The 27,790-nt window shown below is 33.8% G+C and overlaps 1 protein-coding gene across 3 annotated transcripts; it reads left to right on the forward strand.

Annotated features, from left to right (window-relative positions):
* Positions 1–713: 713 nt before the first annotated feature.
* On the forward strand, positions 714–27,790 carry LOC111714090 (UDP-glucose:glycoprotein glucosyltransferase 1). Of its 3 annotated transcripts, XM_023489125.1 has the most exons (33): positions 714–816; positions 1,428–1,515; positions 1,582–1,647; positions 3,932–4,035; positions 4,491–4,963; positions 5,360–5,466; positions 6,048–6,163; positions 7,619–7,658; positions 8,020–8,145; positions 8,740–8,861; positions 9,483–9,555; positions 9,925–10,092; positions 10,517–10,816; positions 10,924–11,061; positions 11,260–11,340; positions 11,499–11,627; positions 12,397–12,541; positions 12,902–12,985; positions 13,089–13,183; positions 13,306–13,403; positions 13,524–13,684; positions 13,752–14,442; positions 15,786–15,854; positions 16,410–16,477; positions 18,038–18,168; positions 19,306–19,389; positions 20,074–20,171; positions 21,844–21,957; positions 23,203–23,290; positions 23,362–23,467; positions 23,999–24,078; positions 24,555–24,665; positions 27,218–27,790. In XM_023489125.1, the coding sequence occupies exons 1-33, from the start codon at positions 755–757 to the stop codon at positions 27,371–27,373; spliced, it is 4,572 nt and encodes a 1,523-aa protein (XP_023344893.1). In that variant the 5' UTR covers positions 714–754; the 3' UTR covers positions 27,374–27,790. The 3 variants fall into 3 exon arrangements, with proteins under 3 accessions (XP_023344893.1, XP_023344894.1, XP_023344895.1); XM_023489126.1 differs by lacking the exons at positions 21,844–21,957; positions 23,203–23,290; positions 23,362–23,467; ... (1 more) ...; positions 24,555–24,665; positions 27,218–27,790 and adding an exon at positions 19,692–19,799 and having other exon boundaries at positions 20,106–20,171; XM_023489127.1 differs by lacking the exons at positions 20,074–20,171; positions 21,844–21,957; positions 23,203–23,290; ... (2 more) ...; positions 24,555–24,665; positions 27,218–27,790 and adding an exon at positions 19,499–19,531.

A 27,790-nucleotide genomic window follows, 5' to 3' on the forward strand; every position in this document is an offset into this window, starting at 1 on the left:
TTTCGAGTACAACCAATCACAGCTCTCCGCTTAGTTTTGGTGACATGACAAGCTGAATGCAACGTTTTTATTGGTTGTTTTATCATTTCATGATCCTAGGCTTTCATTTCAGTGCCGTTTAAAACATGTGTAGAATCTGCAACAAAAATATGCAAAAGTTGTTTATAATTTCGAAAACAGGTGTTATCTAATTTTGAGGTTGTGATATTATTTTATAAGCTTTTAAACTTTGAGCTTAGTAGTCTTCATTTACTAAGTATTTGCCATACATATTTCAAACTGTACAAAACAGAGTCTCATACAGGTTCCAAGTGGCATGTAGATACCCTGCACCCTGAGGTCTGGGGTTCCATGTCGGGTCCAATTTCAGATCTTCTTATTATCATTATTATATTATACAAAATTTATAATTAACAAGCTGAAAGACCCATAAAAAAAATCAGCCCATATTCGGTTCAGCCGTTTGGCCGGCTATAGGGAAAATATATACAAATGTCTTGTTTTATTATATAGAGATAACATTTATTTTGAAAATTTTATTTGGTTTGTCGGGATAGAATCTCACTTTTTTATATTATTTTTCTCTTATGTATTTGCAATCGATTCTAATCTATTGTAAGGTTTAAGTGGGTAAAAATGTATTTCTGAATCTGTCTAATTGAAATGATTTATGCATTTTTGCACACTTACAGATCTAAAAAAAAGAGTTTTTACATTGATATGATATTAAAAAGTATATTTTCAGAGGTCCAAAATGGGCCGATCTGAAGTCCCTTGTCGAGGGGTTAAACTTCTTCTTATCCTGACGTGCTTATGGTGAGAACCCCTCCATTTTGATTTTTGAAAATAATTCCCTCTTTCCTCTTTTTGTTTATGTTTATGTTAGGATTATTTTCAGGACTCCTGGCGGAGTATATAATTTCCGATTGTTGTTATGATATTCATATGGTTGCATATATCACATTAATATACAGAGTATATTATATTAAATAATTACGAATATCCAGTGAATCAAGATTAAAAATAAGGGACATTTATTTCTTTTTTTTGGTAGAGTTTTTATTTTTTCTCTTCCTTGAAATTTTTTCATTTTTAAATTTTTCGACATGTTTTAAAAAAAAATTTCTTAGATTATTTTTTTTCTTATTTGGCCTTTCTGTTTTCTTTTAAAGTAATCTTTTCTGGCTCTTTTTGTCCAAACAAAATAAACTAGATTAGACATTTTTTACATATTTATCATATCTGGATTTAAAAGTACTTAACGTTGGTGCGGTTTTATATCACAGGGTAAATCAGTCTATGGAGAAACAACTGACTCTTTGTTGTGGTTCACATAAATTAAAATCTAAATATTAATTTAAACTGCCATATTTGCATTTTTCACCATATTTGTTGAAAATATTCGAGCACATGAATCTTTTTTTCAGTGTGCAGTCTTCATTTGCTCAAAAAAAGAAAAAACCAATTACAACTTTGCTGAACGCAAAATGGAACAACACGCCAATGCTTTTAGAGGTAAATTCTAAATTATATAAAAACTATTAAAAATTTGTTTTTTAATCGCAAATATTTGTATTTAAGGCTGCCGAGTTTCTGGCGAGTGAGAGTAAAGATTACTTTTGGAGATTCATTTCTGATGTTGGAGAGGTAGGGCTGAGGCCATTTTTATTTAAGGGACTGCGTAAGCGTAATTTCAAGTGAACCTACATGCAGAGATGATAATGACCGATTTACAACGGTACCCTTTAAAGCTTTGTCTGATGAGGTATCAGTTAGATATTCCGTGTTTTGTTTCTTTAAACAATTTATTTGCAAATGCGTTTTCTCTGCGAAAGTAACTGACGCATTTCATGCTTATAAGAAACAATGGTGAAAATTCACAGAAAGAAACACTTTTTGAGTCAAGAAAACGATGGTATCTTCCACATTTGCGTATTGATAGAAAAAAATATGAAATATCAAATTGCATTTAGAAGGACATAGTGCCGCTTTTTAAACCTCTCATTTTCTTAATCATGGAGAAGAAGGGAGGGGAGGGGGGGGGGAGTTATAAATCAATGCTTTCAATCTGATTCTTAGATAATATTAACAAGATTGTTAAAAAGAATTATTGCTGTTTTTCTCTAGGTTATTTTTATGTTCTCAATAAAGCCAATTTTCTAATTCACATGAAAAAGGAGGATTTTCATTTAAGAGTTCTAGAAATGTATAATATTGAAGGAGAGAGGGGTGGCCATCAGCCCAGCAATATCCTTTCCAAGAGCAGCAAAAGACTGCTCGAAAAAAACAAACTTTTATTGAAAATTGACTTAAAAAAGAAGAAATTTCAAAAATGAAAACTTGGGGGAACAGGTTTCATACTCCTCTTAGCTTGAAAATAAAAATCATGTTTTAAAACTCTTTTTTAGTGTAAAACTTTGTCTTCTTAAGAAATACTTTAGATGGAATGATCGCAATGATAAATAGGTGATTTGTAAATTCTTGTATATAATTGTATTTTGCAACTTCTTATTTATCATTCATTATGATACACCATTCAACAAAAATGTGTAGAGAAAGTATTCAATTATGATATTTATAATTCTTTTATGATATATAAAATACTTTCCACACATTTTTGTATGAATGGTGTACCACTACAATAATGAATGATAAATAAGAAGTTAGCAAAATACATTTATATGCAAGATCATGTTTTACACAAAAAAGAGTTTTAAAACATTTTTTTTATTTTTAAGCTAAGAGGAGTACCTGGGTTCGAACAGGATACTGATGGGCTCATGGCTCCCCCATTACCCTCATTGAAAACTACATAATTTCTAGTGATCCTCCCATTTCAAAAGCAACGTGCCCGCTTTCAATGAATGTCATTGAATCCATTTTTGTTCTTTCTTGTAAAGAGACACATTCTGTCAATTTTCTTCCTTGTTTCTGATGCATAATTCCGCAGGCCACTTTTTCAGAGAAATCGTGATTTGAAAATTTTCATTACGATGTCTCGAGCAATTTTGCCGATAAGTTAAAGGATATTTTTTCATTGTGAATCTGTTAAAAATGGTCAATGGAAATTAAGACAACAACCCCTATATGGTTTAAGTTAGTTAATCTCACAAGAGCTTAAAAATAAGAGATGATTCATGAATGGATTTCTTTATTTTCTGTTTATTGCATACTGCATAGTTAAAAGGGACTGTCAGCGTAGCTTTATGCTTGGCTAGATGACAGTCTCCAATTTGTTGAAACGATACTTTTTAAACATTTAAATGATGAAAGCATAGAGGCCAGAGAACTCTGTGTGTTTTAAAAGTTTCTAATTTAAATATTTATTATCTGCAAACCCTGCAGTGTTCAACATTTACATGCGTTTCTTTAGGTCAATAAGGACAAGTCCGACATCCTTGATCAGTCAAAGGTGGAAAGGGTACTGCTGTGAATCGTAAAAGTCAATTTTCGTGTTACTGGAAATTACGCGCATAGTCCTGTTCAAGTAGTAAAACATTAATTCGAAGAATTGTTATAAAATTTGTAAAAAAAACAAAAACAAATTTTCTCTGAATTCTTTGTTTTATTAATTGAATCCCTTTAAACAATCCTTGGATGAGTATACCTTTAAACAATCCTTGGATGAATATACCTTAAAACAATCCTTTGATGAGTATGCCTTTAAACAGTCCTTGGATGAGTATACCTTTAAACAATCCTTGGATGAGTATACCTTAAAACAATCCTTTGATGAGTATACCTTTAAACAATCCTTGGATGAGTATACCTTTAAACAATCCTTGGATAAGTATACCTTAAAACAATCCTTTGATGAGTATACCTTTAAACAGTCCTTGGATGAGTATACCTTTAAACAATCCTTGGATTAGTATACCTTTAAACAATCCTTGGATGAGTATACCTTTAAAAAATCCTTGGATGACTGCAGGTAGATGAGAGGAGCTGGAGGATGAAAACTGACGAAGAGGTTCATCAGCTGATTCTAGAGTTGACCGCCAGATACTTGACCCCGGCACAGCTGGATATACTCAAGTAAGCAGGGGGGGGGGGGATATATATTTAGAAGTATACAAAATTTAGAAATTTAAAGTGGGAGGGGAAAAGGGGTTATTATTTATAATGTTTAAAAATCATTGTTTTTCCTTTCACATTTGATATTTTCAACCAAAATTAATTTTCCACCTTTTGGTGATTGATCTCAAAAAACGTTAAAAAGCAAACTGGGGAAAATAGTTGTGAAGGGGGGAAGGCAAAATATGCATTGCACTGAAATTAAGGAATATATCAAATTGGCGAGAAAATCTTGGAATTTGGTTTAAAGCAGAAATAAGAAGATATTTGGGAAAAAAATGTTTTAAATAAAAAATTTGAATCAATTTAACTTCTTTTAAAGTAGTTTATTTTACTTTTAGGGATAAACTGATTTCATAACTAAAAAGGTGCAACTATTTCTACATATCGACTCATTTTACAATTATATGGTTTAGGTTCTCTCTCTCTTTACGCACTGAATCGCCTAAGCTTGAAATGCACCGTCATCTATCGAAGGATCGAGGAGTTAGCGAACTCGCATGCCCCATCGTCTTCGATATAAACCATAAGCTGACCTGTGCTCCACCCCCTAGCTTTGATGAGCTGAAGAGCCCGGTGGTGTACACCGTAGACCATGTGTACCCGGGCATTAATATAGAAACCGCGCCAACTGTGATCATGTACGCGGAGCTGGGTACCGCCGCCTGTACCACGGCGCATAATGATATGCTTGCGCGCGCAGAACGCGGAGAGGTTAAGTATGTTTTCCGACATCGGGTCCCAGAGGGGGAGGGAAAGGTTCGTCTCTCCGGTTACGGGGTTGAGTTGCAGGTTAAATCTACCGAATACAAGGCCCAGGACGACACTAAGCTGGAAGGAGAGGATGGAAGTAATGAGGATGATGAAGCAGGGGATGAGGAAATAGAAGGTTAGAAATAATACGTAGAGTATTAACTTAAAGAAACTTTATACTGCATGGTTTCAAGCAAAGACAGTATTATGTAAAGAACTAAAGATTATGCCTCAGCTTTTTATACGCAGAACCATACGCCTTAATTGGTCTTATAAAGATGTCACAAAATGTCACCTTTTCTATAAATAAAGGTTTTCTATATATCATTTATTTATCAGAATTTAACCTTTGAAGACACTTACAATAAAATATATAATGCAAGTTGATATTTTTAATGGGAAATGTTATGACATAAACTCCAAAATTATGTTACCCGTCTTAATTTTTAAATATGTTGCTAGTTAGTAGTTACTAATAAAATTCATTTAAGAGGCCTATTTAAAGTGTATCCCAATAATAACAATAACCTAGGATTTGTATTCTCCACTCTAAAAGACAAGCATCCAGAGAAACTAGATAAACTTACTGAACTAAAACAACATCTGCTAGACAACAACAACGACATGGCACCCATGAAGGTAATTGGATTAATTTTGATTTGATTTTGATTTAATTTGACTTAATTTTGATTTATTTTGTTTAATTTTTAAATATTTTGTTTAACTTTCTCTCACATTTGTTTCATTTTTATAAAAAATTTTTTTCATTTTGTCAAGTTTATTTAATATTTCTTCAAATTGATAAATTTTGATTTATTTTGTGTCACTTTGTCTCACTTTGATTCATTTTGATACATTTTGATTCATTTTGATGCATTTTGATTCATTTTGATGCATTTTGATTCGATTTGATGCATTTTGATTCGATTTGATACATTTTGTGTTATTTGATTCGTTTTGGTTCATTATGATCCATTTTGATTTATTTAATTTCTTCAAAATTTATTAAATTCATTTTTATTATTTTGTTTTAATAATGTTAATTATGAGTCATCCAGGATTTTTTAGGCGATTAAAATCGTGACAAGATTTATAAGTTTGGCACTCTTCAATTGCTTATTTGATCCAGCATAGTGAGATTAGCGACCGAACAAATTTAACACTGGCATTATTGAACTCGACACCGGATTTTTAACTGCTACTAAAATCGTTATTTCTAGGTTTGGCAGCTGCAGGATCTGAGCCTACAGGCAGCGCAGCGGATAATGAACAGTGACGCGGCGGAACGGCTGGCAGTTATGGCGGATTTAGCCGCCAACTTTCCAACACATGCCAAGTAAAAACAAAGAAGGAATTTTCAATACAATTGTCGAAAAGAGAATTTCTAAAAAGGGCTGTAATCGTAATTTTAAGTGAAAATCCATGCAAAGATAGCAATGCCCGATTTACAACGGTACCCTTGAAACCTACATCTGATCGAAGATGTAGAAAAGTGTTTATTTCTGTGAATTTTTCCATTGCTTCTTATAAACATTAAAGGTGCATGTCACTTATGCAGAAAAACTGCAAATAAAATTAAACAGTTTAGAGAAACAAAATCATGCATAATTAATTAATACTTGATCAGACAAAGCTTTTAAAGGTATCGTTGTGAATCGGTCATCGCCATATTTGTATGGAAGCTCACATAAAATTAAGCTAATGGATTTATTTAATTTTTTAAATGGTTTGTTAATAGTTTTTTATCTAAGTAATGACCAGAGGCGCAACTAGCACTTTTTGGTAGGGGTGGGCAAAATATTATTTTGTAATGGTCGGGGGGGGGGGGGGAAAAGGGGCCCTCCTTTAGAAATAAATTTCAAAATAAAAGTGCCTTTTTAAGGAAATTTTCAGTTGTTGCATGCAGATTTGGCAGTGTTTAATTCAAATCTTTTTTTTCTTGTGTTTTTTAAAAATTTATACTTTCAACAACTGTAAAATTAACGATATGAGTTAATCAATTCTTTATATGTGTGCGCGGAGCGCAAACGAAAATTTGTTAAGTACATTGTTTAATTTCAGATATAATTACAAGAAATAATTTTTTATATACTCTGAAAAAACAACATCAAAATATGTATATAATCTTAATCATCTACATTGAAAAACGACAGATAATGTTACTTTTTCTCCTGAAGTTTATTTATGATCATTCTAACCAACATTCAAAATCTTTTTTCATTTTCGATTTTATAGAAGTTTTTTCAAAAAAATCAGGTTACTGTTATCAAATATGATAATCAGTTAGAAGTTTGCCAGGTTCAGTTTCAGAATGTTCTCTAGATTTGGAACTGGGTTTTTGCCACAAACTTAAATATTCTAATCCCTAAATCTTTGCACCGAGTGGTGTAAACCTTTGATATTTCAAACTTAGAATATTTTACCAAAATAATTCAAAGTTTGAATACAGTTCGTAACTTTTTTACATTAAATGTTTACAATAGCCTTTAGCCTTGAGAATCTTTTGGTTTTATTATTCCTGATTCCTGGGATAATGATATTCACCAATCTTTCTTTTCTTTCTGCAGTGACCCCTCGTTGCGCCTCTGGATGAGTCATGAATTCATAAGTCATTACTAATGACTCATGAATTATAGCGCACGAATGGAATTAACATCCATCTTTTAAAATGATTTGAAGAGGTTTAGAGAAAAAACAACTCACATAAATAAATTGAGATGTAAAAAATTAATATTGACTTAAAAAATGGTGGACAGGTAGAAATCCTTATTATATAGATGTTATTGTTTAGGTCTCTGACTAGAACGAGTGTGGGCAAGGATCTGAAAAAGGCAGGATACATATTTCAAAAATTATAAATTTTGTCGTCCTCTGTTTTGGAATTTTTATTTTTTATTTTCACATAATTTTTAACTGGGTCTAATTTCTATTGTCAACTACTCTTAGTGTAGGTTAGTTGTTTTTTTGGTGTTTTTTTTTGGGGGGGGGGCTTGGTGGTGATCAAATGTTTTTTTGCACAAAACAATTTCTCCATAAAACTTATCTCATGTACTTATCTATTGGGGCTTGTATTAATAAAAAGATTCCAAGTGACCATTTGAAAAAGAAGGCCTTTCCCGATTCACAACATTAGGCTTTATTCCTATGCTAGGCCAAATATTATTGGATGCTATGTGAAATATAATGATTTAGGAAACCAAGAAGAATTCTGAACAGTTCTACTCCCATCTCAGTTTAACCAGCAGTGACGCAGCTCTGTTTATAAACGGGATGCAATACGATATGGATTATACTGATATCTTCACCATATTGGACACAGTAAGTTTTTCAACGTCTTTTTAACGACACTCTTGCCCCCCCCCCCCATTGGAGAAGTGGGAGGCGTGTTTAGTTTTGGGTCAAATTTTATTTAAAATATACTAGCGTGCAATGAGTAGAAAATATAAGCCATTTTTTCATGGATGTACACTGTACCCTGTGTTCAGTACTGTACCCTGTGTACAGTACTGTACCCTGTGTACAGTACTGTACCGTACAGTCAGATTGCAAAATTTTCCGGTCGGTAGTATGTAAAAATGAAACTTGATATGCGATTTGAAATGGCATTTATGCATGGGTTTTACCAAAAACGACTAAAATGGGTTTATTTCCACAAAAATGATATATTTTCCGCCAGATTTGGCCTAATATCCGTGTCTCAAATTAAAGGTTTTAATTTAGAAGCTGGACACCATTTTTTGACCCTAGATGTTTTAATGGATCACCCAAAACCAAGCGTATAGGTGTAGTACAATGATCTGCAGGACTTTGACCTAATAAATAGTGGCTCCCTACGTAGCATTAAGTCGAACCACGATGAGTGCGGTATTATCTTAATGAGTGGTTTTAAGACACCCAGTAACCTATGTTTAGGTTCGACAAGAGGAACGTGTGCTAAGCGGCCTTGGCAGGCTGGGCTTGACCCCCAAGCAGACGAGTAGTCTTATAACCCTTGATCTTGGATCCAAGCAGCAAACCTATGGAGTTGACATCAGGTTTTTAATTATATATAATACTATCATGGCAACCAAGCTTTACCCGAAAATATATATAAGTCGACCAACTCAACTCAGAATTTGAGACCCAATCAAAATTTGTGTCAAATCGGCCAAGGGGATCCAGAGTTATAATTAAACATACAAACAGAAAAAAAAACAGATTACTATCTTGTATATACATAGATACACATTAATGCTTGTTTTTATATTAGAGATTCTGCAGAACACTGAATTATGTTTGTTTTTATGTTAGTGAATTTGTAGTACACTGGATATGGTTTTTTTATATGAGGGATTCTGCAGTACACAGGATAATTTCTGTTTTTATATTAGAGATTTTGCAGTACACTGAATTATGTTTGTTTTATGTTAGTGAATTTGTAGTACACTGGATATGGTTTTTTTTATATGAGGGATTCTGCAGTACACAGGATAATTTCTGTTTTTATATTAGAGATTTTGCAGTACACTGGATAATGTCTGTTTTTATTTTAGGGATTTTGCAGTACACTGGATAATGTCTGTTTTTATATTAGGGATTCTGCAGTACACTGGATAATGTCTTTTTTTATATTAGGGATTTTGCAGTACACTGGATAATGTCTGTTTTTATATTAGGGATTCTGCGGTACACTGGATAAACAACATAGAGACTGATAAACTGTACAAGGGTTGGCCTGAAAGTGTACAGGTAACATTTAGAGGAACATGAAGAATAAATTACAATTCTTTCCTGCTGTTAAACTAACAAGTTCAAATTAAAATTCGGGGATGAACCAAATCTCTATAGAGTAAATAAAGTCGATTCCACATGTTATTGAAAATATATGTCAGTCTGGATTGACCCTCGTCAGTTCTAGAGATCGTTTCTGCCAGGAAGATTAAAAACAAAATTCAATCCTATGAATGTCAATTTTAGCCGCTTAATATGAAATTTTGAAGTTTTGGTAGATGATAAATAAAAGCTCGATCTTTATTTCAATGTGGGAAAGAGGGATTGGGTACCTAAAATTCTGCTTTTATATGATTAATATTTAAATAATTTTATTAATTTTATCAGGAGCTGTTGCGCCCAACCTTCCCTGGCATGTTGCGGAGTATCCGGAAAAATTTCTTCAATATCGTGATTCTCTGTGATCCGACCAACCTTAACTCCAAGAGCATTCTCAAGCTTGTAGAGTCATTCTACGTGCACAGAGCTCCAACTAGGATTGGAGTTGTACTTCAGGTTGGAACTTAATTATTAAGTTTTTTGATTATGCAAATTTTTGAATTTTCTTTGAGAAATTGCCCTTCGGAAGCTGTAAGTTTGGGGCATTGCTATTTGGTCACATTTCTGTAATTGGGTACTCCCATCTTTCTTAATTTCAAAGTGACACACTTTTAAATTAAGAAATATGGGGATAGGATGTCCCTAAAATTAAGAAATATGGGTATAGGATGTCCCTAAAATTAAGAAATATGGGGATAGGATGTCCCTAAAATTAAGAAATATGGGGATAGGATGTCCCTAAAGAATGATTTGAATAGATCGTTAGAAACCCAAGTATAAATATATAGATAGTTCTTAACAGTTAAATGCCTCAAAACAAGACCCTTCCATTTAAAGATTTTCTAAACTAATCTCTAATGTAAGAAATATCAATTATTAGGTAGACTCAAACCTGGAAAAGACCGGAGAGAACGATGTCGGAGTAGCAATTAACAACGCTTTTAACTACATCTCCACCAACAAGCAAACCTACGACGCTCTGGCCTTCATCACAGACCTGTACAGTAAGTTAGAGGAGGGAGACAACCTCGACCTTGCACACGTTAAGGAGACCTTCTTGGAGGCCTACGGATCTGATGTTAAGATGGTGGATGTGTTTGGCGAGGACTCGGAGTATGATGTTGGGCGGCAGTTGTCCGCAGAATTCATAGAAAAGACTGGATTAAACTCACTGCCACAGGTTTATTTTAAGGACAGACAGGGTAGGACGGAACGGAACGGGACGGGATCGGACGGGACAAAATTTTAGAAAGGATTTTAGAATGGATTTTAGAATGAACTATTAAGGCGCTGATAAACGGAGTCCCTATTGATGAGAAGTATCTAACTGAAGAGGATTTTGAAGAGCAGCTTCTTGGAGTTCTCATGAAGGAAACTCAAAACCTTCAGAGAGCTGTTTATAAAAACCAGCTTTCAGATAAACAGGTGGGAATAAAATTCTATTAAAAAAACAAATTCCAATGTTGCATGTAACATACAATACTGTGTCGGAAACAGGCTTCAATTGTTTTTCAATATTTTGTTTGATTTAAGTATTCTAAATCTTGAAAGTTCATTTTGAGATTGATATTCTGATTAATTGCTTGATTGATTGGATTCTGTAACCAGTAACCACGTGTTCAGGATGTTCTAGACTACCTCATGTCACAGGAGAATATTATGCCGCGTCTCAATCAGAAAATTCTAGACTCAAGTGAATCTAAGGTATTTAGAAATTATTTATTTATAGAACCAATACTGATGGGTCATACTTTTTATTTATTGATGATTATTCATTTTCGTTTTGTCATCCTTGATTGATCATTTTCGAATTATTATTTTTGATTTTCCATTTTTATCATTTGATTGATTGATATCCCAAGGTGTTGAATATGGCTGGAGATCAGTTGAACTCTCTGAAAATGACGTCTTTCTCCCGCCTTGATAAACGATCAATGTCTGCAACTATGGTGAAGAATCTATTCTACATTACTGGGAAGGAAGGATCTAAGGTGAGTTCACATTTGACGCTTATTTCACTGAATGATGGGTATTCCTTGACCTTTCTCATTAACTAGAGGTTCTTGTAAGACAAGGATACTACTGGATAGATATTAATGAATTCAACAAATTGTTTGATGAAATACATGGAAACGGTTAGTTTAAAACTGTCTAAATTAGTCATGTTTTTAAGCCAATTTTTACAAAAATAAAAAGATAAAGATAAAGATATGTTTATCCACAACCAAGGATAACCATTTTGGTATTTAATGCGTGGATTTAAATTTCGACTTTAATATACGAGCTTTACGATATTAAGCTAATAATGTACCTGTTGTTATTAAAAAGGGATTTTTTCATTCTGTCAGTTAATTCTAAGCTTATCAGATTGCAATAAAAAAGCTGAGATCATAGCAAACTATCTTTGGTCCGATGATGGAGTAAATTTTCTGAACTTATTGTGCAGGGTAGAATTCATCTTAATTTCTGTCATGAATTATTTTTCGACACAGTTTTAATTGTAATCTAAACCGTATCTTATTCAAATCAATCCTTGTCACTGTAATTTTTCCTAAAACTTGTTTTTAAATACTAAAAATGCTTGATTTTAAGGGTTTTTGAGAGTTGATATTCATTAACAGCATTTTTTCAGTATTTTGATTCAGTATCATAAAAAATTAGTAGTTTTTAAATGGTTTTGGGAATTTTCAAGACAGAAATCCGGAATTATATTCCCTGGGAGTTGGTTACGCTGAATTTGAAAATAAAATCTTTCCCCAGATGTCTTCTCTTCGTATGGTTTCCAGCTGGGTTGTCTGTGACCTTGAGACTAAGGCTGGTCGTGCAACTGCGCTTGCTGCGGTCAAGCACGTTAAGTCCTCAAACCAAATGCGTGTTGCGTTCATTCACAATACAGAAAACCCAGGTTAGTTTTTCATGGCTTTGGTAAGTCCAAGACTTCACAATTTCGCAGATTTCGTCAACTAAGAATAAGATACTTATAGTGGCAGATTTTACGTGTAAAACGTTTGAAAGTTACATTAACCTTGACTAACTCATGTTTGTAATGATTACTTTGATTAAAATATGATTACTCTACTCAAAATCTATTTTGTTGCTTTCTGATACCGTAAACCTTTGATGTTTCAAACTAAAAGTTCTGCTAAAGCACCAGTTTGAACATTCTACGGTTTACACCATCAAGTTGAAAAAGTATTAAATAAACAAAGATTACAGAGATCTTTTTTCATTGTTTGTAAATCTTGATTTTCTCCATGAATTTCAGGTTCGATAAGTAAGGCAGTTGAAGCTGCTGTTAGATTTATGAAACCGTCAGCTGCTGCTACTTTTATTGCTAAAATATTGAAGGTAATATTTTATCTTGATCCTGATCTTGATCCTGATCTTGATCCTGATCTTGATCCTGATCTTGATCCTGATCTTGATCCTGATCTTGATCCTGATCTTGATCCTAGATACTGCTGTGAAACTGACTGCAGGAACCAAGAAGCTTGTGGATTATGATATCCCTGGGGTTGAAATGAAAGATTTCCTTCAAAAGATGGAGGTTAGTGATAAATAATAAATAAATGCTTGATTCCGGCAACACGAAATTTTCGTGTACTTCTGATAATTTCTTGGTGGATTACTAAATGTTTACTATAATATATATTTATAAATATTGTGAAGGCTGAACTACCTGAAGATGTCTTCAACGTGCACCGTCTCTATGTTGAGAAGGTGGTTAAGCTTACAACAGAACAAACAGCTGTTCTCACCAATGGAAGGTATAATCAGTGTTCATCTTTAAATTTGCTAAATTTATAAAATGATTATTTATTCACTTAAATCAAAACTTTTTAAAAAATTCGTCTTGATTTTGTTGATATAATTGCCCTCCACTGAAGGTTGGTTGGTCCAATGGCTGGTGACGAGGAGCTTACCTCCAATGATTTCGAATTGTTGGAGAAGCTAACTATGAGCATGTATGGAGAGAAGTTGGTTCAGTCTTTCTACAATCATCTAGACGTCAACAAACCGGATATCAGTGATGTTGCCCTCATCCTAGGTAAGCCCCTAATATAATGATAAATCACTAAATTTATGTGAGAAAATTTCATTGAATCTTTATTTAGGAGGACTACTGACCTCGCGTACAAGTGCAAAGACGCGCACTGAGCTAAGCTTCCGGTCGGATGAACACAGTGTTATCAAAATAGAACCACGCTTTCCAGATCGTCCTGCCTTTGATCTCGTCGCTATCGTGGATCCGATATCTCGAGGAGCGCAGAAGATTGCTCCCGTCCTTCTTGTGCTCCAGCAGGTTCTCAACGCTAGGATCAGGGTGTTCATGAACCCTGTCGATAAGCACAGCCAGATGCCGAACAAGTCCTTCTTCCGTGTTGTTCTAGAGCCATCTCTGCAGTTTGGAGAGACGGGTCAACTCCTACCTGGACCGCGTGCAGCCTTCCACAATATCCCAGAGCAACCAATCCTCACACAGAACTACCATGTTCCAGACAACTGGCTGGTGGAGCCTGTCAAGTCTGTGTACGATTTAGACAACATCAAGTTAGAAGGAATAGACCATGGAGTCTCCTCAGAGTGGGAGCTAGGTTCGATTCTTCTTGAGGGACACTGTTTCGAGTCAGGAACCGGAAATCCACCACGTGGTCTTCAACTGAATCTTGGAACCAAAGCTAACCCTAATCATACAGACACGATAGTGATGGCCAACCTTGGTTATTTCCAGCTAAAGGCGGACCCAGGAGCGTGGTACCTTAACCTCAGACCAGGACGGAGTGATCTCATCTACGAAATCGTTAGGCAACCAAATAATTCGGAATTAAGAAAGAAACTCTCGAACCTTCCTTTATATAGTCCTTTAATAATTTTACTCGTCGGTTTTGGTGATGCAATACTAGTATTTTAGATAAAAAACATCTTCTGGATATTTATCCTGGATATCTGAATACGCGTGTTCTTGATATTTATCCTGGATATCTGAATAACTTGATATATATCCTGGATATCTGAATAAGTATGTTCTTGATATATATCCTGGATATCTGAATAAGAGTGTACTTGATATATATCCTGGATATCTGAATAAGAGTGTACTTGATATATATCCTGGATATCTTAATAAGTGTGTTCTTGATATATATCCTGGATATCTGAATAAGTGTGTTCTTGATATTTATCATGGATATCTGAATAAGTGTGTTCTTGATATTTATCGTTCATGGATATCTGAATAAGTGTGTTCTTGATATTTATCCTGGATATCTGAATAAGTGTGTTCTTGATATTTATCATGGATATCTGAATACTCGTGTTCTTGATATTTATCCTGGATATCTTAATACTCGTGTTCTTGATATATATCCTGGATATCTGAATACGCGTGTTCTTGATATATATCCTGGATATCTGAATACGCGTGTTCTTGAAATTTATCCTGGATATCTGAATAAGTGTGTTCTTGATATTTATCCTGGATATCTGAATAAGTGTGTTCTTGATATTTATCCCGGATATCTGAATACTCGTGTTCTTGATATTTATCATGGATATCTGAATACTCGTGTTCTTGATATATATCCTGGATATCTGAATACTCGTGTTCTTGATATATATCATGGATATCTGAATACGCGTGTTCTTGATATATATCCTGGATATCTGAAGAAGTGTGTTCTTGATATTTATCCTGGATATCTGAATAAGTGTGTTCTTGATATTTATCCTGGATATCTGAATAAGTGTGTTCTTGGTATTTATCCTGGATATCTGAATAAGAGTCTTCTTGATATTTATCATGGATATCTGAATACTCGTGTTCTTGATATATATCCTGGATATCTGAATACGCGTGTTCTTGATATATATCCTGGATATCTGAAGAAGTGTGTTCTTGATATTTATCCTGGATATCTGAAGAAGTGTGTGCTTGATATTTATCATGGATATCTGATTAAGTGTGTTCTTGATATTTATCCTGGATATCTGAATACGCGTGTTCTTGATATTTATCCTGGATATCTGAATAAGTGTGTTCTTGGTATTTATCCTGGATATTTGAATAAGTGTGTTCTTGATATTTATCCTGGATATCTGAATAAGTGTGTTCTTAACGTCTGAATATCTGAATATTTGGTTTTTAAAAGTCACGAGAATACGGATAGTGAAAAAGGAGAAAAGGATATCCCGGTTCTAATGAATAGTTTTGCCTCCAGGTAAACATTTATCAGGGGCGTACTAAGGAGTTTGTCCAGGGGATCATAACTTTTTTCTTGGGGGGGGGGGGGGGGGGCTCATTCAGCAGTAAGCACCCTTTGCGGCGCCAATACCCCTCTGGAAACTTTAGATTAAACTGATCCAGGGGGCCCCTTTTGTACAGCTCAGTGAGTACTATGTAGTCTTTTAAGTCTGTGACTGTGTGTGTAGCAAAGTAGCAAAATGTTCACTAAAACACTGCACATTTTAATTGTCACTAATGACTTTGAGAGATCACCAACCCCTTCTTAATTTGAATTATTAAATGTAAATTAAGTGCCTACATACAAATTATTGATGGAGAAAAAAGAACATTTTGGAGAAAAAAAAAATTTAGAAAAGGAACTTGATCCAGAATATGGATCCATTTTTTAAAGATCGGATCGAGGATCTGGATTCGCAACTAATTAAAATAAATCCCTTTTACAATGGCGACCAGTAAATGTTTCTGCACTAAAAATTCATACGAAATGTTGATTGAAACTTAATGATATCATTAGAACTGTTAATTGCAGGATTGTAAAGCTGAAAGTTGCAAAGAAGCCTGAAATGCGTCACGAGGAACTGCTTCCCTCGGACAAAGGTAGTATTATCAAAAATGGCTAAAAAATTATTACATTTTAAAATGGTTTAAGGGGCAACAGACGCAATTTCAAGCGACTCTCCCTTTATAGAGTGGTATGTACGTTTTTGCAAAGGTTCCCTTAACCCTTTCCCTGCTGGGGTACTTGAAAACAAGGATATGTTGGNGATGGGTCTAATATGATATATCATTGGAAAGTTCTTTATGCTCTACTTTTAGAATCTGCAAAAAATTACAAATATGCAAAGAATTAAAAATTACAAATCTGCAAAAAAATTTGCTAAATTTTAACAAACCTGATGTTTAATTAAGAAAAACTAAAAATGTGCAAATTTCTTTTGACAGGTTGTATGCAAATAATTTGCACAAAAAAATTTTGTAAAACTTGTGCAATCTGCTTTCTTATGTCATTGGCTTTCCAAAAAAATAAAAATTATCAAAATCTGACAACTGAAAGTGGGTTAAAACAAAGATTTAGTTTGTAAGAGGAAAAAGTAGTCATTTAGGCAGTTAGTATAAAAGCACGGTTTTAGACCTAAAGGAAGGGCTTTGGATATTTAGGAAAAGTCGGAACATTTTAATAGCGTCAGACTTTTTGAGTTATTTAAAAAACTACAGGGGGATCAAATTGACCCCCCCCCCCCAGTAGGAATAGGGTTAAAATAATAAGATATCCATGTTTATTGTTTAGCTCTGTAAGAATTGATTATTTATTGTTAAAATTTGAATTATTTTTTACTGATCAACGTATTGGGGATTCATGCTTCATAGACATGAAGGAAATTTGTAGAATTCGACACTTTTCAGATAACAAATTTAAACACGAAGTTAGAGGTTTGAAGTGCCTCCTTGTGAATGTGACTTGCCATTCTATAAATGGAGGGTTACTTTAAATTATTTCTCCACTCTACAGTCCCTATTACGAGAGGAATTCATTGTTCATTAAATTTTAAGAATATAATGTTTTAAAATTAAAGAGGCTTTATATTTTTATTATTTATCTATAAATTTAATGTTTGACCATCAGTTATTTGAAGTTATATTTAAGTCTAGTTGTTCAATTTATATTAATTTTTAAAATTGTTCCATTTTGCTTTTTGTAAACCCTTTTGTACAATTAATGGGACAGAAGTTGTAATTATTTGTGTGACCATTTATTTAGGTTAGCATGGCTTGATTCACAACGCTACACTTAGAGAACAGTGTGAAGAATACAAATAATTACTCTAGAAAAGTGTAAAACCGCCATTTTGTGGTTCTGTAACAATGTTACTTCAAAACATTTATGCTAACCTTTTGGTCCTTAGAACTCATTTCATTAAAGCAGCTTAGAACTCATTTTATTAAAGCAGCTTAGAACTCATTTCATTAAAGCAGCTTAGAACTCATTTTATTAAAGCAGCTTAGAACTCATTTTATTAAAGCAGCTTAAAACTCGTTTTATTAAAGCAGCTATCTTTAAAACCACGATATCTTCTTTATTGTTTTGAATCAGATACTCTATAGAAGAGGTTCACTTGAAATTATATTTACAGTCCCTTTAGTTCTCTTTTCTTCTAGGTGGTGAGGATACTGGAATATGGTCCTCGATCAAGTCAAAGTTCTCAGGTTCGGAGAAGGAGGAGGAAGTGGATGAGGGATTAAATATATTCTGTTTGGCAACTGGGCATCTTTATGAAAGATTGCTCAAGGTATAAATCTATTAAATATATTCTGTTTGGCAACTGGGCATCTTTATGAAAGATTGCTCAAGGTATAAATCTATTAAATATATTCTGTTTGGCAACTGGGCATCTTTATGAAAGATTGCTCAAGGTATAAATCTATTAAATATATTCTGTTTGGCAACTGGGCATCTTTATGAAAGATTGCTCAAGGTATAAATCTATTAAATATATTCTGTTTGACAACTGTGCATGTGTATGTCAGATTGCTCAAGGTATAAATCTATTAAATATATTCTGTTTGACAACTGTGCATCTGTATGTCAGATTGCTCAAGGTATAAAACTATTTTCAGCTGGATTTGGGTAAATCATGTTTGACTTTTCTAGAGATTTGTTCAAGGACAGTTTATCTACATAGGTTTCATTTGCAATATTAGACAAATTCTTACATAATTTTGGTCTTTGGTCATTTTTGCATAAATCAAACAATAGTCGGATGCTGAGCTTGGGACTTTTACACATAGATTCGTAAAATAGATACACAACATAGTTTTTAAATGAATTTGTTCAATAAAATATCTATGAGTTTGTGGTGGCAAGTCTGATGGGTCTAATACTGTCACGTCTGATGGGTCTAATACTGCCGAGTCTGATGGGTCTAATACTGGTACGTCTGATGGGTCTAATACTGTCAAGTCTGATGGGTCTAGTACTGTCAAGTCTGATGGGTCTGATACTGTCACGTCTGATGGGTCTAATACTGTCAAGTCTGATGGGTCTAGTACTGTCAAGTCTGATGGGTCTAATACTGTCAAGTCTGATTGGTCTAATACTGTCAAGTCTGATGGGTCTAATACTGTCAAGTCTGATGGGTCTAATACTGTCAAGTCTGATGTGTCTAATACTGTCAATTCTGATGGGTCTAATACTGTCAATGTTAATGGGTTTAATACTGTCAAGTCTGATGGGTCTAATATTGTCAAGTCTGATGCCTTTAATTCTGTCAAGTCTGATGGGTCTAATACTGTCAAGTCTGATGGGTCTTAATAATACTGTCAAGTCTGATGGGTCTAATACTGTCAAGTCTGATGGGCATTTAGTAGGAAATGAGGCGGAATGATAATAAATATAAAACCGGTTTTTAATATTTATTGTGATATAGATAATGATGTTGTCGGTACTGAAGACAACCAAGGCTCCTGTCAAATTCTGGATTCTGAAGAACTTTTTGTCTCCTGATTTAAAGGTATAATATAAAAAAGTTTTTTTAAAACGTTAGGATTTTATACCTGAGTATTCCTGGAGGTATGGGTTTGAATATGAATGGGTTGAATACAAGTATATATGTTTATTAGGATTTTATCCCTGAGTGAGTATGCCCGGAGGTATGGGTTTGAATATGAATGGGTTGAATACAAGTGTTTATATTTGTTAGGATTTTATCCCTGAGTATTCCCGGAGATATGGGTTTGAATATGAATGGGTTGAATACAAGTGTAAATGGGTTTGAGTATGAATGGGTTGAATACAAGTGTATATGTTTGTTAGGATTTTATCCCTGAGTATGCCCGGAGGTATGGGTTTGTGTATGAATGGGTTGAATACAAGTGTATATATTTGTTAGGATTTTATCCCTGAGTATGCCCGGAGGTATGGGTTTGAATATGAATGGGTTGAATACAAGTGTATATATTTATTAGGATTTTATACCTGAGTATGCCCGGTGGTATGGGTTTGAGTATGAGAGGGTTGAATACAAGTGTATATATTTGTTAGGATTTTATCCCTGAGTATGCCTGAAGGTATGGGTTTGTGTATGAATGGGTTGAATACAAGTGTATAATATATTTGTTAGGATTTATCCCTGAGTATGCCCGGAGGTATGGGTTTGAATATGAATGGGTTGAATACAAGTGTATATATTTGTTAGGATTTTATCCCTGAGTATGCCCGGAGGTATGGGTTTGAGTATGAATGGGTTGAATACAAGTGGCCGAGATGGTTAAACCAACAGAGTGAGAAGCAGAGGTTAGAATTCACATTACCTTTAAAGGAACTGGATACGTTATTTTCAGTGACCCTTCATCAATTGAGTGTCCGATTCACAACGGTAACCCTTCAAACTTGATGTTTTCAAGAAAAAATGCAATTTTTCATTTTTGAAAATTTAATGATTTTAAAACCCGTTAAAGCTAAAAATACGACGATACATTTCTTATTATTGATAAGATAAAGGTTGTGAATCGGGCATTACTCTCTTCAGATTGAGGGTCCCTTCATCTCAACGACAGTACCTTGAATTGATTGGTGACGGTGAATTTACTTGTGAAAGATCCAAGTAGTTAAAATAAACAAATTATTCACCCTAAAAAGTCAAAATTTTAAGTAATGTCGTTCTGAATTTTTTTTTTTTAAGAAATTGATTACTCGTCTTAAACTCGTCTTAAATTCCCTTTATCTTTGCAACCCCCGATATTATAAATTATGAATTCTGCAAGATCAAATAGTTCAAGTTTGTAACATCAATGGTTTACTTCGCCTGACACCATTAGTTTTCAATGATAAAGGAATTCGAAATGTTTCAGTGAAATTTTCTGAAGTGTAAAAAAAAGGGGGGGCAAGAATCCTATTACTCGCCGGAAAATTTAAACAGTGAATAAACATAACTTAGCTTTTTTGTAGAAAGCTGATTTTTGAACTATTGGTCGTTAGAAGTATTGTTCATTTGAACTATTGGTCGTTAAAACTATTGTTCATTTGAACTACTGACATGACGTCATATCCTGTAATTCAAATTAACACAATATTTCCTTATTTGAACTATTTTTTGTAAACATGAAGCAGTTATATAATTAAGAGATTGGCATGAGCATCAAAGAATAGTTTAAATGAACAGAACAATATTTCAAATAAACGTAAAAATAGTTCAAATAAAATATTTTCAATAAACCGAAATTTTGTTTTAAGAAATAGTTCAATAACAATTATATCTCAAATGAACAGAAAAATAGTTCAAATAAATTCCAAGAAATAGTTCAAACGTGTATTTATTAAATTGGAATTCCAAAAAATATAGTTCAAATTTATGTACTATTTCAGGGTTAGGTTATTGTTAAGACAATTTCTGGGCCAAGGGCTACGGCTAGGACATGCTAGGAGGCTGAGCGCTTCGGCTATTAGTTCAAATGAACCAAATAATAGTCAAAAAACTAGTTTTTTCCTGTAAACTATATTTCATTTAGACTCATGAATTTAATTTTTAAAAAAAATATTTTAATTTGAACTATTTTTTGTACAAATTAACATAATTTTTGTTCATTTGAACTATTTTTTTTGCTCATTTGAACTATTTTTGTTCATTTGAACTGTTTCTTGTTCATTTGAACTATTTTTTGTTTATTTGCACTATTTTTATGGGTTTATTTGAATTATCATGATAATAATTTTAATGAACAGTAGTTCAAATGAACAAAAAAAAATAGTTCAAATGAGCATGAAGCAAACTTGTTTGAACAATTGGTTGTTTAAACTTCTCACGTGGTACCACATGCAGTAGCTCAAGCAAACAATAGTTCAAACAACGATTGTTCATATAGGATAGCATCCACCCTTTTATGTGAATTTTATCATTCTATATTTCTTCTAACAGTGCAGTGAAGGTAAACATTTAAATTCTGTATTGATAACTTTTCTTTCTTAGAACCATTTGGGGATACAAAATCCTGTTCCTGGACGTTCTTTTCCCTCTCAACCTGAAGAAGATCATCTTCGTCGATACAGATCAGATTGTTAGGACGGATCTAGTAGAACTCAGGTTAGATCAGATTGTTAGGACGGATCTAGTAGAACTCAGGTTAGATCAGATTGTTAGGACGGATCCAGTAGATTTCAGGTAAGATTAGATTGTTAGGGCGGATTTAGTAGATTTCAGGTTAGATCAGATTGTTAGGACGGATCTAGTAGATTTCAGGTTATATCAGATTGTTAGGAAGGATCTAGTCGAACTCAGGTTAGATCAGATTGTAGGGACGGAATTGTAGTAGAACTTAAGTTAGATCATATTGCTTGGATGGATCTAGTAGAACTCAGGTTAGATCAGATTGTTAGGACGGAATTGTAGTAGAACTCAGGTTAGATCAGATTGATAGGACGGGTCAAGCAGAGCGCAGGTTAGATCCGATTGTTAGGGCGGATCTAGTAGAACTCAGGTTAGATCAGATTGTTAGGACGGATCTAGTAGAACTCAGGTTAGATCAGATTGATGGACGGGTCAAGCAGAGCGCAGGTTAGATCAGATTGTTAGGGCGGATCTAGTAGAACCCTGGTTAGATCAGATTGTTAGGACGGATCTAGTAGAACTCAGGTTAGATCAGATTGTTAGGACGGATCTAGTAGAACTCAGGTTAGATAGATTGTAGGGACGGAATTGTAGTAGAACTTAAGTTAGATCATATTGCTTGGATGGATCTAGTAGAACTCAGGTTAGATCAGATTGTTAGGACGGATCTAGTAGAACTCAGGTTATATAAATAATAGATCAAATTGATAGATTGGAGAGTCTCCGAACTGGAGCTGTCCTGGGCAGATCGCCTAGAATAAGTCTTCTCCCTAGGGTGTATACCCCGTGGATACGTTGTTTCGACGGTTAGGAGCGCCGACCCCTATTTCATTGAATGATGGGTTGTCCTTTAATAATAATAATAATAAGATAGGTAGAGAAATAGATGTAGCAAATGATTTTTAGAACATGCCTTTATATATGCATTGTACAATGTTTAAGGATAAGTCACGGGATTGTAGCCGTGTGGATCATGTCCGGTTTGAGACATTGATCAATTGATTGCTAGTGTTCGTATTGACACCACCAATAGCTAACAAGATCGTGCCCAGACTGTGGCGTTGATAGTTCCCGGGATTGTGTGTGTGTGGATCCTGTTAGAATTTAATTTAGGACTGGTTGTACCTGGACTGATACAGTTTATGTGACGAACTTTTAAGAGTACGGCATTTACTACATAAATATAGATTAAAATCCGGTTGTAATCCAGTTTTTTTCTAGGGATCTGGACCTTGAAGGAGCTCCATATGGGTATACTCCATTCTGTGATTCTAATAAAGATATGGAAGGATTTAGATTCTGGAAACAGGTTTGGTTTTCATCATACAATCATGCTAAAAAAAACTACATATGCTTCATCATTTTTTATTAATTTTCTAGGGCTACTGGCGGAATCATCTAGCAGGGCGGAAGTATCATATCTCCGCCATATATGTTGTAGATTTAGTGAAATTCCGGCAGATAGCTGCTGGTGACCGGCTCAGAGGTAGGTCATTTTTTCTACAGGACTATTGACTGGACTTCAAAGATGACTGTTAGGAAAATATTTAGTCATTTTTTTTTATCAATTTCCTGCAACTCTTTTTCATCTTTGCCAAATCATTTAATAAACCATTGAAATATCTTTGACAAAGAAAAAGATCAAAATTATTAATTTCATTTTTAATGGTTTCCGGTTGCCATCTTTAAGTCGCAATCCTTTGTTGTTAACCCTTTTATATCCATAGAAGAACTAAGTCTGGGTGATAACAAATAGTTCCTATTCACTGTTATCATTGCTTAAATGTTTCAGACACATTATATACAACGTGTTGGACAAAACCGTCTTTTACCGTTTACATTAAATTATTCTCGAGCAGAAGTTATTTTGGGTGACTTATGAAATTCGATATTACAGCGCTTATTCTTAACAAAGGCTATTTTTCTTAACCCAAATATTTAAAGGGACACCCTGGATCAACAAAACTATTGAACCCTGAAAAACATGCTCAACGCTCATTTTCATTTTTATTTTTAGGTCAGTATCAAGCTCTGTCCCAGGATCCAAATAGTTTATCCAATCTTGATCAGGATCTACCTAACAATATGATACATCAGGTTAGTTGGGTGGGTGTATTGGTTAGATGGTTGGGAGGGCGGTTGGTTGGATGATTGATTAATGTTGGATGGGTGTTTGGTTGGGGTGGTTGGATCGTGTAATCGGTCATTTGGTTTTTAGTTAGATAATAAATTAATGGATACATTTTATAATCAGTTCCGTGGTTGATAAGTTCTTTATTTGTTTTTTTTATTTGTTTTTTGTTTGATTATTTATTATTTTAAGACTCGAGTATAATGAATATTCAGAACTAAAAGGCCATCAAATAAAATGTCGTCTTAGAAAATCTAATTCTAAATAATCTGTTATTTTTTTATCTTTGAGATATGTAAATAAGTCTTAAAGGGTTTTAAAAAATTTTACTTTTTGATCTCCAGGTTTTTTATTTTCACGTGTTCTCAAATATATATTAAAGGATTAAGTCTTGCTTTAAATCTTCAAATAGGTCCAACTTTTTGTTATTTTTTGTTTGTAGGTTCCAATCAAGAGTCTGCCGCAAGAATGGTTGTGGTGTGAAACCTGGTGTTCTACTGATGAGCTCAAAAACGCTAAATCAATAGATTTGTGCAATAATCCACTCACAAAGGTAAACATACCAGAGCTGAAAACTTTAGAATTATGGATATCGAGATCAATGCTTGATCTTCTCTTTTTGTTAATGTCAAGATTAATTTAATCTTAAGTTTGTATTCATAAAAGTGTATATACCTTAACCAATAGAGTGGCGTTTGGAGAAACCAAAACAGCCAATCAGAGAGTCTGAAAATTTGAAATTTGTGCGCAATTTAATGAGAGAACTCTCATTGGTCGGACACTGGCAGGGAGAGAAAAAGAGCTGAGGGAAATTAAGAGTGTTCACATTGGATATTCAGATTAAGCTATCGGGATTAAAGGTGAAGTTCGAATGTTGTTAAATATTAAAATAGGGCCAGAGGTATAGTTAGAGATTTTGTGGCAGGTGTAAGACTTCACGTAGCAGATTTATGGTCTTGGATACTATTGGTGACAGATTTAAGGACTTTGATACTCTGTGTAAGATTTTGAACTAAAATTCTTTTGGTGGCAGATTAATGAACTTGGATACTCTATGTCAGATTTGTGAACTAAGATACTATTTGCGTCATAATTGTGAACTGGAATACTATTTGTGACAAACTTATGGATTAAGATACTGTTTGTGACGGATTTACGGCCTTGGATACTTTTATGACAGACTTATGAACTAAAACTCCAGTTCTGTCAGATTAATGACAGATTTACGGATTGTGACAAAATAATGGACTAAGATACTATTTGTGACAGATTTACGGTCTTGGATACTTTTTTTGACAGACTTATGAACTAAGACACTATTTATGGCAGATTTGGTAAATAAGATACTATTTGTGGCAGATTTATATATTTGAATAAAAAATATATAAATTGGCTTTTATGGGGTGCACTGTGATTTAAAGGTCCCACTCTCTCAAGCAAAAATCGATGAGAGTTTTGCCAGATACTTCTTAAAGCAAACAAGTGCTTTATAGTGCTAAAAGGTACATATAAAGGGTTACCTAAAAGCATAAGTGAGTTAGAACGGTAAAATCTAAACCCAAGGCGTTGGTTCACTTCAAAGTCGACCCTGTCTTAAAAATTGATGAGACTGTTTGTAAAAAGGCTGAATTTATGTGAGTGTGATAGGTGTATAATGTGAAATGTTAAGTTTTTAACCCAAATCAATCCTAGATGAACACTTGAATTCGCACATATATAATTTAAGGACAATTTTTAATTAGTTCATTTGTGAAATCAACACTTAACAATATCCTTATCCTTGCAGGGTTGTTTAACCTCTTTATTTAAAGTTTGTTTGGGGTTTTACCTTTAAGAGGTGAACAGTTTTGGACGAAATTTTTTAAAAAATAATTTTGAATTTACTTTTGGGAATAAAATTTTCTTCTATTCTGACGAACTTTTTAGTACTTAAAAAACTTTACGTTTAACTGGTTAGGACCCCAGACCTAGTCACCTAATCAATGAATAGTTCAAAGTATTTTAGCTAGTTTTGGTTAGATTAACTACTTAATAAGTGCTCTCTTGACTATTCAAGAGAAGTAGTTAAAGTATCTTTACATAGGTTAACTAATTCCTGCATTTATTAAATCCATTTTCAAGTTTAACCCCCCCCCCCCACCACCACCACCATCATCATAATGCATCTACATTTTCCAAGTTATCCCCTCCTTTCATTTAAAAAATGTTGTTTCAATTTTCGAAAACATTGTATTTTACCTGTATTATTTGCACAATTCACGTAGAAAACTCATTAATGCACTTTATTCATTGGATTTTAGTAAATGCAGGCAATAAACTTACAGGAAAAAACACAACTTTTAAAATTACAATAATTATACTCTTGAATTAGCCAGAAGAAGTTCAGCGAGGAGGGGGGAGGGGGAGGCAACTTAAATATATAATTTCTAACAAATTACATATCTGATATTGTACCCTGACTTTATCAGGGCTTTGCAGTGGGTAGCCTTTAAGCATCATAAGTTTTTTTCGGCTTTTATTTATAGAATTGCCTCGCAAAAATCAGGCAAGTTTTACTCTCGTCATAAGATCAAAGACATGAAAGGGAAGAAAAAAAAGCCTTTATTAATTAGCTTTCAGATATGTTGATTGTTGCCAGTCCAAAGACTTGAGTTATTTTGTATTATTTTGTTGAAATGATTCGAACAAATAATCCAAATTGAAATCCAGTAGTGGAGTGGTAAGTGGTAACTGCCAATCCATCAGAATGTTGAATATTGTAACAGTACTTTGACTTAATTACTAAAATTAAATTACCCTCATGAATGTTGCTTTAATAACTGTTACAGTGTTACATGTTAATAGGGGTTTATATTTTCTTCAAATTTTGTTTTCCTTGCTTGCTTGAAGGGGAAAAATCAACAAATTATCAAATAGTATTTAAAAAGTTGTCTTTTTGATGTCCATTTTTTCATTTTTTTCAAATCATCAAAGATCAATTCCACTCCCCCCCCCCCAACCCCCCTGAAAAATATATTCCACTGCATCAAAAAGTCGCATTAAAATTGTGTTGTCACTTCGCTAATGTAAGTAGGCCATCCCTTAAAGTGTGATATGATTTTGCAGGAGCCTAAGCTGTCAGCTGCCCGACGTATAGTATCTGAATGGACTGACTATGATGATGAGATGAGGCTACTGGGTCAGGAGATTGCAGCGGCAAGGAAGGAAACTAAACCAGCGCAGCAACACGTGGAAGAGAAACCGGTTCGAGACGAGTTCTAGGATACAATTAAGACAACTGGTTAAACAGTGCAAACTTTTCATTTTAAGAACATTTAAGAACCCCCTTAAGAACTTTTTAAAAGACTTAATTAAAGTTAATTATCTTACTTTTTTCTCCTTCATCTCTTTAAAGATGGCGTCCTTTATTTAGTCTTATTTATTTGTCACACAATTATCAGCATTTACAAGATTATTAAAACAGATCTAATCTATAGATTGTGTTAATTTAAATGTCCATTAACGTTTAAATTCTGTAACCCATTATGTTGTTTTGTTTTATTTTCTTTTCTATGCATGTACTTAGATAAAATTAACTGTTTTAGTGAAATTGTGATAAAAATTTCGAATGTACTTATTGTTTGGGTGTTTTTAGGGGTTTTATTTTTTTTAATGTATAAAAAAAAATCTACTAACTGA

This window comes from Eurytemora carolleeae, unplaced genomic scaffold (genome assembly GCF_000591075.1).
Source record: "Eurytemora carolleeae unplaced genomic scaffold, Eaff_2.0 scaffold1511, whole genome shotgun sequence".
Classification (NCBI taxonomy): domain Eukaryota; kingdom Metazoa; phylum Arthropoda; class Copepoda; order Calanoida; family Temoridae; genus Eurytemora; species Eurytemora carolleeae.